This window comes from Polypterus senegalus, chromosome 12 (assembly GCF_016835505.1).
Source record: "Polypterus senegalus isolate Bchr_013 chromosome 12, ASM1683550v1, whole genome shotgun sequence".
Classification (NCBI taxonomy): Eukaryota; Metazoa; Chordata; class Cladistia; order Polypteriformes; family Polypteridae; genus Polypterus; species Polypterus senegalus.
This window is the reverse complement of record NC_053165.1, coordinates 65,793,209-65,806,225: the sequence shown is the minus strand read 5'-3', so window position 1 is coordinate 65,806,225 and position 13,017 is coordinate 65,793,209. Positions and strand designations below refer to the sequence as shown.

The following is a 13,017-nucleotide window of genomic DNA, read 5'->3' as shown; positions in this document are numbered from 1 at the left end:
CTAGTGTCAGAAATTAGAAGCTCTAGAAATGGCGCAGAAAGTATCCTGATCGGCAGATGTATTGGATTGTGAACAAGCCTTTCTTCTAATGTATCTCTTCAAAACAAACAGACATTAAACAGTATTCAGTAATATATTAGAGTAGAACAGCGTAGGGCAGAATTGTTAATAAAGATGACCATATGTAAGAAGTACTTGCGCTGCTGCACTGTGCAGTTCTGAGCTGGATATGCAGTTGGGTTCTCACTTGTTTTCTTTCACAGCTGCCTACTACTTGCCCAGACACCTGACTCCCACTCCTGGTTACACTCATCCCTATACCCCATATATGATCCGTGGCTTCCCAGAAACAGCTGCCTTAGAAAACAGGCAAACCATCCTGAATGACTACATCACCTCTCAACAAATGCATCATGCTGCTGCAGCTGCCATGGTACAAAGGGTCGACCTGCTGCGTGGTCTTTCACCCAGAGAACAGTTGGCGCTCTCCTACTCTGCTGGCCCCCGAGGTAGAGTGTTATCCTTTGGTTATTTGGGCTTATTTGTTTACAGATGTGAACTTGGAAGAAAGGGAGTTGCTTTGTTTGCAGAACTCAATCCACCCACAAAGACAACGTATCAGAGAAAGAGAATGCAGGCTCTATCAGTGGTATCAGTTGATATCCAGAGCACACAAGAAGTTAGTAAGCGTTCAGAAAAGCATCAGTTGTTGATTTTAAGTGTAATTCAGATCTGATTGCTGATGAATAACAGCTTAAAACATGTGAACACACACTTCTGTATGCTTTTCAGGGATCATTGACCTGTCTCGGGTACCCCCATTGCCAATGCAACTTACAGCTGGGTCATCTTCCTCTCCTATCGAAGGGATCCCTTACATTTCAGCAGTGCCCACTGCCTTCGGAAGTGGAACTTATCCTGCCCCCATTTCTCCAGGTAGGTGTGGTGAAGCACATCAAGTAGATAGAGCATGTGCTGTCTCTGAGTATTTGTGCAATCCCCTTGGGATTAATAAAGTATCTATCTATCTATCTATCTATCTATCTATCAATGGAGAAAGGACATAATGGCGAAGCAGGAAGGTGATAAGTATGATGGAGGTAGCGTACAATTTCTGTCATGTGTGTCAACTAAAGGGATGAAGTTGGTGAAGGTTATTTTCCCACTGAGAAACAGAAAGATGGCCAGAAATGCAACATTTTAGCAGTTTAGCTTTTGATACCAGTGATGGCTACCATTCCATAACATTGTGTTACCAACCTCTTCTTTTCAACTTCTGTCAGCATGGAAGTAGCGTAGGTTAAGTACAAAAACGGTGTGGATTTGCAGTCAGTGTACTGACATTTGGTCCTGCTGCCCTACTATTGGATGTCTTTAGTTTAATAATCGTTTCTGCATAAAACGATGGCTACTCTCCCTATGGTCATCCATTTTTGACCCCACTTAATCCATTACAGGGTCACGGCATATGACTTGACTTCTCCTGAATTCCATAGCTCTTTAAATCATTTGCAGTGCATCTCAATTGGCTTTGGAATTTGTGTACAAGAAGGAATGCATCATTTGAAATGTAGCTAAAGCAGTAAAGATTTAATTTTTCAAGATGGAAAATTCCATAATATAAGTTCTGCAGTTAAAAAAAAGATCATTTGTTTTTGCCTATTTTGTCCTGGTATTTTTGCAGATCTACAGATACAACTGATGTGCTTGTGCTGGATTACTGTGGACATTGACATTCAGATGCAAAGCACTGCATATTGAATCCCATGTCAGAGTACTGTGTGCCTGCGTCTCTGTGCTAGGGGCTCAAGTGTGACCTGAACTTTGGTTGTTAGCATTTTGTTTAAAATTGGTCTTGCTCAATCCATTGTCTGACATGCGTACGTCAAATGGACAGCATTTTTATGTTAACATAAAATAAAATAATTTACATCAAATGGTGCCCTAAAATGCAGTGCATTTTCAATAAATGAATAAATAAATAAATAAATAACTCATAAAGTCCAGTGCTCAAGTGCAGGCTAAAAACCAGTAAATAATTAAAATCCACTAGGGGAGACAAGATCTCCAGCATCGATCATTAATCCTTACAAAGAGGTTCACTCTCTCCATCTGGCTCGCCAGCTCACCCCAGTGGGTCTTTCCAGCTTGTGAGGATGCCAACAGCTGTGGTTGCTCTCCAGTGACTTCTGTTTCTTCTAACTCGACTGGCATCTACCTAGACACATAGAGCAGCACCCCTGTCACTCTTCCCACTCTCCCTGTGCTTTTCAGATCCTTGAGAGGCTTTGATTACGCTGTCTCTGCTCCAACACAATTGCTCGGCAGTAACACCCCTCTGAGCACCATGGCTTTGCTCCTGCACTGGGGCACGACCACAGTGTCTCCTCACAATAGCTTTCGATCGCTCCTCTTTGCCTCTGGTTTCCTTCAAAAGCTTTTTCCTCCCTTTCTTTTCCTGCACTGCTCCTTTGAAACTGGCTCTGCGGGTGCAGGTGGCGTAATCACAAACCCCAGAGCACTAACGCGGCAGTTGGCTGCCACACTTGAATGCTTTGCCAGTGCCTCACATACACTGTGGAGATGCTCTGCTTTGGTGCTGCTCATCTACCCAACACAAATGCACCTCATTATGTCATAACCTGTGCTTATCACACTGCCCACTGTCAGTCTCTTAACGTGTGCTAAATAAACCAGGCAACTGTTCTGTGGTGGTTTATTATGAAAATGTTGTTGAAAAAATAAAGTCCCCTGACTCTTCTTTTTCTTCTCTCCCCCCACCACCAACCCCTTCATTTATCATGACAACATGGTGGAAATGATCTATCTGCTGTCTTTTCGCCCCCTTTTAAGGGCATGAAGTGCACACTTTAAGTCAGACATGTTCATGACAGGTTAATCCTAAGAACTGCTCTTTAAACTGGCCATTTAAGCACAAGCTCATCCTCCCCTCTGTGGTGGTTCAACAAGGACTGAGGGAGTCCTGTTACTCTGCTTTATGTTTACTGGCCTTCATTCATTCCAGGAAAACCATTTGCTTGTCCTAGAAAAAGACTTCTAGGCAAGTGTAATTGAAGAGCACCGAGTGTTAGGTGTTCATGAGACACCGCAAATCTCGAGTTCTTGAACTGCTTACAGGGAGTATATTTGGAAGCACTGTGTGTGCAGGAGTGAGAACTTGTATCTCCTGCCTCCAGATCTGAGCCTGTGAACCGAGACGCAGATGTTCATTGTTCTCAATCTGAGCAGTCGGTTTGCTCTGCCATAGTCTAGTGTACGTAATGAGCATATTGTTGTACATTTTGTAAATTTGTGTTAAACATTCATTCATTTCCATAAATGTCACATTTTTATTATTATTAAAGTTTGCACACTTCAAATTACTCGTACAGTGTTTAGGAATATAAAGACCCCATGAATGAACCTACAGTATATTTGAAGGACAAGTTCCGGCCTAACAGTGTCGTGTGCTTTTACATTTCCACAGCTTGTATTCTTTCTTTATTTGTTAAGAAAGACGCTCATTAATTGCATTTTTTGATAAATATTTCAAAAACAAAAGTAAAGATTTCTTTATATTTGATACACAAAATGTTTTTTAAGCAGTTTCAGTATTCTTGGCTGTGTTCCCTTGTGGTCTGGTATGTGTAGTGTTCTATTGTGCAAAGAATATTTATAAAAAAAAAAAAAGTTCTGCCAGATAATTAATTAGCTTTGAGTTTTTTTTTTTTAAATTATTAATATCTATGTAGCTTTTGTTATCATTATTCACTGCTAACTTTTGAAATTTAAAAAAAGTGACTGCCGGTTAAGTCAAAAGTTTTTTCTTGGCATACACCTTTGTTTTATTTTCATTCCTTTATTTTAAATATGTGTATTTGAAAGGTCATTGGCATAACTAACATGCCAGTGTTGTATATTGTATGTCTGTGTACAATTAGTACATTTTTGTCATGTTGTCCAGTGTTGTTGACTGTCTGTCCTCTGTTCTGCACTATATAATTTATACTTGAATAATATTTTTGTTTCTGGTGGGCCAGGTCATGTGACCAAAATATCGGGCAATTCATCTTCTGAACGTGAACGTGAGCGGGAACGTGATCGAGATCGGAGTCGAGAAAGAGAAAAGGACAGGGAAAGGGAACGAGATCGGGAGAAGCCGACTCCATCTGCCAGTTCAAATGTGGTAGCTGCTCAAATATGGAGGCCAGGTGAGAATAAGCATTATGCTGATCTCGGGAAACGTTTGAATTATTTCAGTGACGTCATTGTGGTTCTTTGTAATATTGCCAGCTTTTAGTGTGAGGCCATGTCCACACTACAGTGTTTTCATTTACAAATGCAGACATCGGTCTCCATTTTCACCTCTCATCCACACTATCCTTGCGTTTTTAATCTCTGAAAATGGAGACTTCTGCAAATTCCAGATCACTGTTGCAATGTGGAAGCGTGAAAACGTAGACTTTTGAAAACACAGACTCTAATCACGCTCTGATTTGTTTGTGCTTATTAAGGGGCCTTGATTGGATCCTGCTCATTACAACTTCTCATTTCCTGATTGGTCAAACTTCTCAGACGTCCCTTGGTGCTTGTTCTGTTGCTTACCTGTATGTATCTAAATGGTGTTTTGTACCTTATGAGTGCTGCACAAAAAACAAATGATTTAGCACATGCTACATTTTTCTGATGAATCCCCTGGTTGGAGACATTACTATCCCTTCAAGGATTTTGCTGCGGATATGTACAAACTCAATGTAGGCGAATGTCGGCGTTGAAAACGTTTTTGTTTGTTTTAGGGTAGATGGAGAGATATTTCTGTAAACAGTGAGATTACGCTAGTGTGAGCAGAGACGGTTTTCGTTTATAAATGCCATGAGGTTTACTCTGCACCTGTTCCCTACTGTTGTTAGACAAACTATAAGGTGGAGTTTCATCCCCATGTTGACTCCGCACAAAATTGAGAAAAATAACACTTTAACAGGAAAAGGAAAAAAAAAGGGAGACAGCACTGTTGTAAAAGATTTGAGAGGTTCTGTCATTAGTATTATTTTATTCATTGGGAAACAAAAAAAGTTTGTTTTTTTCCTCCAGTTTCCCACATATGAGTTTTCTGTATACCTCTGGTTCAAGCTTAGTCTTACTGTAATAAAAAGCAAGAAGGCCAATCAAGTTTCTGAAAATTCTGCCAAACATGTTTTTTTTTTTAAACATGATGTAAAACCACATTAAAATGTGTCTTTAGTAGTTCTTAACAAACAGTTATAGACCATTACTAAATCTTTTAATTAAGAAGATAAAAAGTGGTCAGCCTAGAAAGCAATTGTGGTTCATTTCGATTTGTTTACGGACAAGTAAACGTTCTGTTTCTGCTGCAGGCTTGTACTTTTTTGTTCCTTTCCATCAGTGCAATCATGCCATGGAGTGAGACTGAAATAAACAATAGGATTTTACTCAGAAATTGACGTTGTTTTTTTTTTTATCCCTTAGCAACAGAGCAGAACAGTCCAGCAGGAGGAGTCGGTGGTGTCCGCTCCACTGCTCTTTCCTATGCTCATCAGCACTCCCCAGTATCTCCACGCAACCAGGACAACATCCAACAGAGGCCCAGCGTGCTTCATAATACTGGAGGGAAGTCCTTGCCTGTGTCAGTTGTGGAGGCCAACACTTCATCAGTACTCAGGTAATAATGTGATCACCAGCATGCTCGGCCTGTAATAGAGCGACTGGACACAGTGGAGAGATTTACGTAAAACACTTCAAGTGGTGTTCAGTGTCTCAAGTATTAATAAATGCATTATTTTAGCACATAGTAAAATCATTACCTGAGCTTCAGTGTCAAAGGTGATAGCCTCAAACTTTATAAATGCCATTAGTGTTAATTAAGAGACTCGCGCATTTGGTATCATTCATTGTTTATTCTTGTTCATAACACAATGCGAAAACTTGAGGGTTTGGTTCCTTTTTATATGCCATTATCGACTGTCCCCTTCTTTCATATCTGACTTGTTCTCTTACTTTGTTTTTTAGGACAGCATCATCCACACCTGGACGATATTCTGCAAATAATCCACAGCCTCAGAGGCCAATAACCTCATCAGAAACGTATTTGTGTAGTTTGGAGTCTGATAACATGCCAAAAGACCTTGTAAGAGGAGGAGTAGAAGGGGGAAAATCCGAACGTCAGCTCATCAGGGCAGGGGGTAACAACGTTATTATGCCCAAGCACACCTCTGACAATGCAACGTCGTCACCTGCCAAAACAGAGCCCAAGGCAGTGACTGCCAACGTGGTTGTAGGCTCTAATAACCAGTACCCTCCCGTACATGGGCAGCAGAGCAGAAGCCACCAGCCACTGCCTTCGCACCATGTGCACAGCCTGCCTTCGGAGAAAGCTGCCAGCGAGCAAAGCAGTAGGGAAAAGACTCAAAACAAACCCATTTCTGTGCAGGAACAGGAACTCCGAGCACTCGGTAAGACCACCGTGACAGCGGCCAACTTCATAAACGCAATTATCATGCATCAAATTTCTTGCGATAAGGGGAAGCGAGAAAGAGGTTCCCTCGCAAACAACTTCAGCAGCGATGGTAAGATGCTTTGGAACCATCTGTTCCAGTTTGTGGCAATTTGCACGCTGTGGTGGTTGGCATTATAAAAATCAGTGCTACTTGCATCTAGATTAAACATTTGCAGTCCTCTTTTGTTATGTAAACTTGAATTATTTTAAATCCATCAAAGGGTAGATTGGAGGGATTTACAGTAAGTCCTCGCTTAATATGGGGTAATGTTTATGACAGCCATTACATGAACTAACCCAATATCCTATGCGTGGTGCCAACTTGCGCTACTGCAACTCATTGCTGGGCAATGGCTTTGCACAGCTTGCTAGCTCTTTGTCATTGTGGTAATTGCAATTCAGCCTGCTCCAGCAAATGGAGTAACGGCAATGGACACTCAAGTAGTAACAAAAATGATTTTTTTTTTTGTTTAATCGGACAAAAGTAAGAATAGAAGGGGGTTGAATCAAGGAGGAAATCAAAAAATATAAACTTGAAACAGAACATAAGCATCCTTGTGCCTTTGTGGGCGTTCTTACACAAGCTCTTTCCGTCTCTGTTTAATTGAATGGCTTCCACGCTTAAACCACTGTCTCTGCCACTCCCATTTTTCGTCTTCCTTTTTTCTTCCATTCTCTTCTGTTCCCTTTTCCTCTTTCCTAGCGGCCTTGCATCCATCTTGTCTCCCAGCTCCTTCATTTCATCAGAAGTGGCTAATCAGTGTGTCTTAAGGTTTCTTGTGTGTCAAGTCGTGAATCATTTCCAGGGTCAGGGGTCATCTCTGGAATTTGTTTCTCCGTTTGGTGCCCGCTGGCACCTGGAGGATCTGTAGCCGAGGTTATAAGGGCCAGACCTCCAGTGCATGCAGTGTTTTGAGCACCAGGTTTCCATCTGTCAAAGGTGTGGGTGTCATTTTCTGTGGCCATTGCTGTCAGCCCCACACACTGTGTAACATATTTAAAGATACTATGAGACACGAAAAAACGATGACAAACGACACTGCAAAGATTACATATAAAAGTGAGGGGTGTAACAGGAAAGAGAATAGAGCAGAATGGAAGAACGAGTGATTATACTGTGAGTCATTTACCTCTTATGTCGGAGCTGGGAATGACGTCATACCCAAGTTGACCGACTTCCAGTAAAACATTCGGAAAACTAATACAGGCACCTCTGGGAAAACTTTTATTGTGCTTGCTCTTTCAGAACAACAACGCATTATGTGATATTTTGCACATGCAAACACAATAGCAACATGTCCAAAGATAGAAGTTGGACAGAACTGCGTATGACTGCTTTAACGAGACACAAACAGACAGAAGTGTTAATAAACTGTGTAACACAACAGCTTTCACTTCTGCTGATGCACAGTGCAGCCATCTTGGTTTTTATGGTTGAGTTGGGAGGAAGTCCAGCTCATTGGGTCATTCTACTTGAAAGTTTCTACTGACAACTTGAATATTCTGTCTTCCAGTTTCAAATGGAACGCAGCATTAGATAGCGAGAGGTGGTTATAACGTTGAGTTGCTCCATAGAAATCTCCCTCCGGATATCGTTATTGAAGGGGGGACCACACAACAAGCTTTGTTTATTCATAAAACCAATTGTATTTTGTCTTAATGTTTCCTTGATTGTCTGGCATCTTGGGCCTTTGACGTTTGCTGCATTTTGTTGACTGCATTTGTCCTTTCTCCCTGCCTACAGAATCTTTCTCTGTCCAGCTGCCTTCCTCTGTACCAGAGATGATGTTAAATTGGAACTATTATTCTCGTTATTATCTGAAAGTAAATTGCCAATTAATCCGTGTCCATGCAGCTGTAGGAGTGTAAAGTATGTGACTTTCAGCTCTTTCAGTCTTGTTTACGACAAAACTCTTCATGCAGTCACACCTATTAGAAGTGGCTTGGGTCTTCAGCTGAGATATTGTTAGCCTCAGTGAGTGAAGCTGCAATATTTTATTTTTAATTTAAATAAATACAAACATATAACTAACACAATGAGTTTGGTTTAGGTTTGTGAATTAGCAAAACTGAAAATGTAAAATATAGAATCAGTAATACTTGGGGGAACTTTCAAGAGGCCCTCATATTCATTTCTGACTAAGCTAATACGCTGTAATTATTATGAAGCAAATGTCCTCTTAAAAAATATTCTGTCTGTTATTTTGAATTTTAACAATGAGCTTTGAGTCAAATCTTAAAGGAGGCGTACCATTGTGGGGAGAAATGCCACTCATGTTATAGAGCACTAATTCCAGGTCTTTATAAAATTCTTACCATCTTTACCAGAAATGGCAGTCACGGTTCTGTTTCTCTTAAAACTGATGACAGCCAGCTACACGTGTCACCATTCTGGTGGCACCAAGAAGGCCCTCAGCGTTTTGTGAAACAAAATATGTGCCAGTCTGCTACTTTGTACCAAAGCCTTCCTATAAACAATTGGCAGATTAGAAACATAAAACATACTCTGATAAGTCTTGCTTGATTCTGATTTATCATAAGGGGATTTATAAACAAAGAATGTCTGCGGACAGTTGGCAACCCCATAAAAGTGAACAATGGGAAACGGAAAACAGCATTAATCCTGTCAGTTTTAAGCAAGGACCTACTGTAATTGGAGTTAACTGATCTTGCTGGGCTTGAGCTTTGATTTGAACAGGTCTCGGCTTTAACAGCGGACTGCTGGGTCACATGCTGCACCACTGCTTCAGTAGCACAAGAGTCAACTTAGAAGGGAACATGGGAGAGGTGAGGAGGGCTTCAGCTTGGTTTGTCTGGTGGCGATGTGGAATATCTGATTTGCTCCATAGCTTCTACTTTGCCAAACAAACCAGTTTTGTTTCCCACTGCCATTCACACAGGACAAGTTAGCATGAGCAGCAGTTCTCTTTTAATGCAAGTAGGGTGCCTTCAGTCTCAAAAATCCTGTGTTACCAGAGATTGGAAGTCACCAGCCACCCAGGCTGTGTTTTACACGACAGATAATCCTGTGGGGTTTGTTTAATGCAATGCTTCATATGGCTTTCCTCATATAAGCATAAAACCTTTTACTAATGAGCGGAGGCCATTTAATCTGTCAGTGTTGTTAAGTGGTGTAAATATTCTAAAGACGTGACTTTTTTGATGAACCTCATGTTTTCCGATTCATTCATTTATCACCATCTGAAGCTCACTTTAGTAATGATTGTGTCTACTGCAGTGTGACAAGAACCGCTATTAAAGCTGCAAAGCTTGGCAAATGCTTATTCTTTAATTACAGATGTTTAGGTTTTGGCCATTTGGGTGGGTTCTTCACTTAACAGAATGGGAAACGTATTAAGGTTGGAGCTCATTAGTAGAACACCGTCGTGAAGGCAGGGGTGTGAAAACAGTTTGTTCCTCTTAAACTGAGCTTGTGATTTTTGCAGCTAATCAAAGTGTGATAAATATAATTAGTGTGGCTGTACTCCCAGAATATTGGAACTATGTTTCTATTCTATTTTAATGTATTTTTTAAATAATCTGAGTTCTCACACATGTAGGTTTTTATTTGATCCTATTACTTAGTGAAGAGGTTATATCATGGAAACATTGTAGTACTGCTTTGTATTCTGTGTTGTGTTTAGGTAAGTCCGTCAACCAAAAAAAATTACACTTTATTAGGCATTTGTTAAGTGCAGTGATGGGTATAAAGCTACCCAGGATGTGATGTTCATCACACAGCATTCTTGTGCTGACATCTACAGTCACAGCCCAATTGATGTATGAGGTGGGGCACCAGAGTGATCCCCATTTAATGTCCAGCATAAAAAGAAATTTCAAAGATTTAAAAGGCCACTTTTTATATGGCCTCATTTCCGATGAGAGAAAGGCAGCTCAGTGTAGACTTCCATCCTGCTTGAACTCCTCCCTGGCCAAGTGGGTTTTATAGAAGCAGGATAATGGGCGGCAGTGACGTTGGCGCCTGTTGGAGTGAGTAGTCTTCCACCGGCACTCTGGGCAAACCGAAGTTGGGTTACAGCAGGTATTGCGTTCACATTCTTCCCTGATGTTTTGGCCAATCCCATACCTGTAAGGCACGCTTAAGCCAGCGTGTCTGACAGTATATATTTATACACGCACACACACGTATTCTTTATACACAGTAAGGTGTATGTGTGTTTGTAGGTTCTACGTTCATTCTTTCCATTTCCCAGACATAACATTAGAGAGTCACAGAGAACAGGAATCTGTCCTATGAGGATTAGACACGAATTGAACAAGTTCTGTCATGCTGTACACTAAACCAGCACTCCTTACACATCTTTGTGGTGCAGGAGATAACTGGAGTACCCAGTGCAACATCTACATGGACATTTAGGAAATGTAACAGCTTCATGTAGGCACCAACTGGGCTGGGAATGCCTGTTGAAGTATAGCGCTGAACTACATGCAGATAAATGCTCTTGAGGACAAGTGATTCCATGTTACTAAGACTTGTAGGTTTGTTTTTTGTTTATATGATGCAGTAAAATATATATAATGCCATCTTTCCATGTTTGACAGGTCCTCCTGGTGGCTATAGCTCTAATAGTTCAGATGGAATAGAAGCAATAAGTCCAGCCAACTCACCTCTACAAGTCCATGAGAAAGCCCCCAAACAGAGCCCAGACCCAGACAAGGGACATGGTGTGGTAGACATGAGACAGAGACCACAAGGTTTGACTTGTTCCGTTCTCTGCATGATTATGAAGACTGGCATCAGTGTTCGTGGGGCTTTGTGTAAATTAGCAGATATATGTTTTTTATCTTATTCGGCCTGTTTTCCCTACTTGTATACTTTCTACCCTAACAAGGCCTAACCCAGCTGTCTTTTGCTTTGTCTTTGTGTGAATCAGAAGTCTTATGATAAACTATCACGTGTCAGTCAGTCATTGTCCAACCCACTATATCCTAACACAGGGTCTCGGGGGGGCAGGGGGTGGTGTCTGCTGGAGAAAATCCCAGCCAGCACAGGGCACAAGGCAGGAACAAACCCCGGGCAGGACGCCAGCCCACCGCGGACGATCAAGTGTATTTTGCACAAAGCTCCAGTGTCGTTTATAGTTTTAATATGTGTTTAGTAGATTGAATCATCAACAAGTTTTATTTACCATGAAATAGTCCTGAAATTTCTGTCATAACTGACGTTTCTTCCTGATTCATCTTGAACAAAGTCATTCGATTAGCCCCATTGGTAGTGAAATGGAGTTAATTAAGTGAGCTGCCTTCTAATCAATATTTAAATTTTACGTGGTTTAAAATTCTGCTAAAAGAACAATTTTTGATTACAAATGTGCTGATTTGTGACACGCTCTCCCTGCCTTTATTGAAAAGCTTTTTTTTGTAAGATAATATTGAAAATATTCTCTTTTTTAATTGCTCTTTTTCACAGTTCAGCAGAAAGTCTCGTCATTGGATTCCCTACATCAGCCTTTTCGTTTGGCTCCAGAAGACTATCACTCTCCAGGTCACCCCCTCCAAGCTACGTCCTCGAGCAAAGGTCATCAGCGCGTCGTGACCCTGGCACAACACATCCATGTAGGTTTTCTATGCAGTTTTACTAGATTAGCATTCGGCGTAACCTGCAGCCTGCTCATTACGTCTGTGGTAGAATTTAGTCAATTTATGTTTTACTCGGCCACTATTCAAGTGTGGATTCATTTTTCATTAAGTGACAACAGTAAGTGCTCATTGTCCTTGCAGCTTTTTTAAATGTCTAATGGTGTCCTGCTTTCTTTTTTTCTAGGAGGTAATTACGCAGGACTACACGCGCCAGTACCCCCAGCAGGCAAACACCCAGCAGCCACAGCAACAAGGTTACAATTACTCTGGCTCACCAGTGCTGGATCTTAGGCGGACCACTAGTGAACAGCAGGATACACGCCAGGCTGCTTGTTACACTCCAGAGTTGGTCAATGCAGACCGTGTGCGGGACAGGTAGAGTATTTCTATCATTTACTTTGCAATACATTGAATCATCTCTTGAAAACGAGTAGTTGATCGTTATTTAACTCCAATTTGTGCATGTTTATTTGTGAATGTGTATAATGTCGGAGAAGCAAGACACAAGGTTTATTAATACAATTAAGTAACAAAAATAGAATTGTATCTTACATATCGTTCCTCGCTCTTCCAAATTCAAAGGCTTCTGTAGGCTTGTTTGGCTCTAGCAGTCACATGTCCAAGACTGAACACCAAGTTCTAGCCATCAGGGAGTTTATATAGGGACGAGGGAGACGTGCACCATAAGATAGATAGATAGATACTTTATTAATTTCAAGGGGAAATGCACATATTCCAGCAGCAGCATACTGATAAAAACAATATTAAATTAAAGAGTGATAACAATGTAGGTATAACAGACAATAACTTTCTATAATGTTAACGTTTACCCCGCCGGGTGGAATTGAAGAGTCGCATAGTGTGAGGGTGGAACGATCTCAGTCTGTCATTGTAGCAGGACG

General features: G+C 41.1%; 1 protein-coding gene across 6 annotated transcripts in view; it reads left to right on the top strand.

The window, feature by feature from the left end:
* The window catches only part of ncor2 (nuclear receptor corepressor 2), a 313,848-nt gene that overhangs the window by 281,825 nt on the left and 19,006 nt on the right, over nucleotides 1–13,017 (top strand). For 5 of the 6 annotated variants that reach the window (XM_039772028.1, XM_039772023.1, XM_039772025.1 and 2 more), the window contains exons 34-41: nucleotides 264–509; nucleotides 793–936; nucleotides 4,041–4,211; nucleotides 5,488–5,680; nucleotides 6,028–6,470; nucleotides 11,078–11,230; nucleotides 11,946–12,091; nucleotides 12,300–12,490. In XM_039772028.1, coding sequence (XP_039627962.1) covers nucleotides 264–509; nucleotides 793–936; nucleotides 4,041–4,211; nucleotides 5,488–5,680; nucleotides 6,028–6,470; nucleotides 11,078–11,230; nucleotides 11,946–12,091; nucleotides 12,300–12,490 — 1,687 coding nt within the window. The remainder of the gene's footprint in view (nucleotides 1–263; nucleotides 510–792; nucleotides 937–4,040; nucleotides 4,212–5,487; nucleotides 5,681–6,027; nucleotides 6,471–11,077; nucleotides 11,231–11,945; nucleotides 12,092–12,299; nucleotides 12,491–13,017) is intronic. The other variant, XM_039772027.1, reaches the window with a different exon arrangement.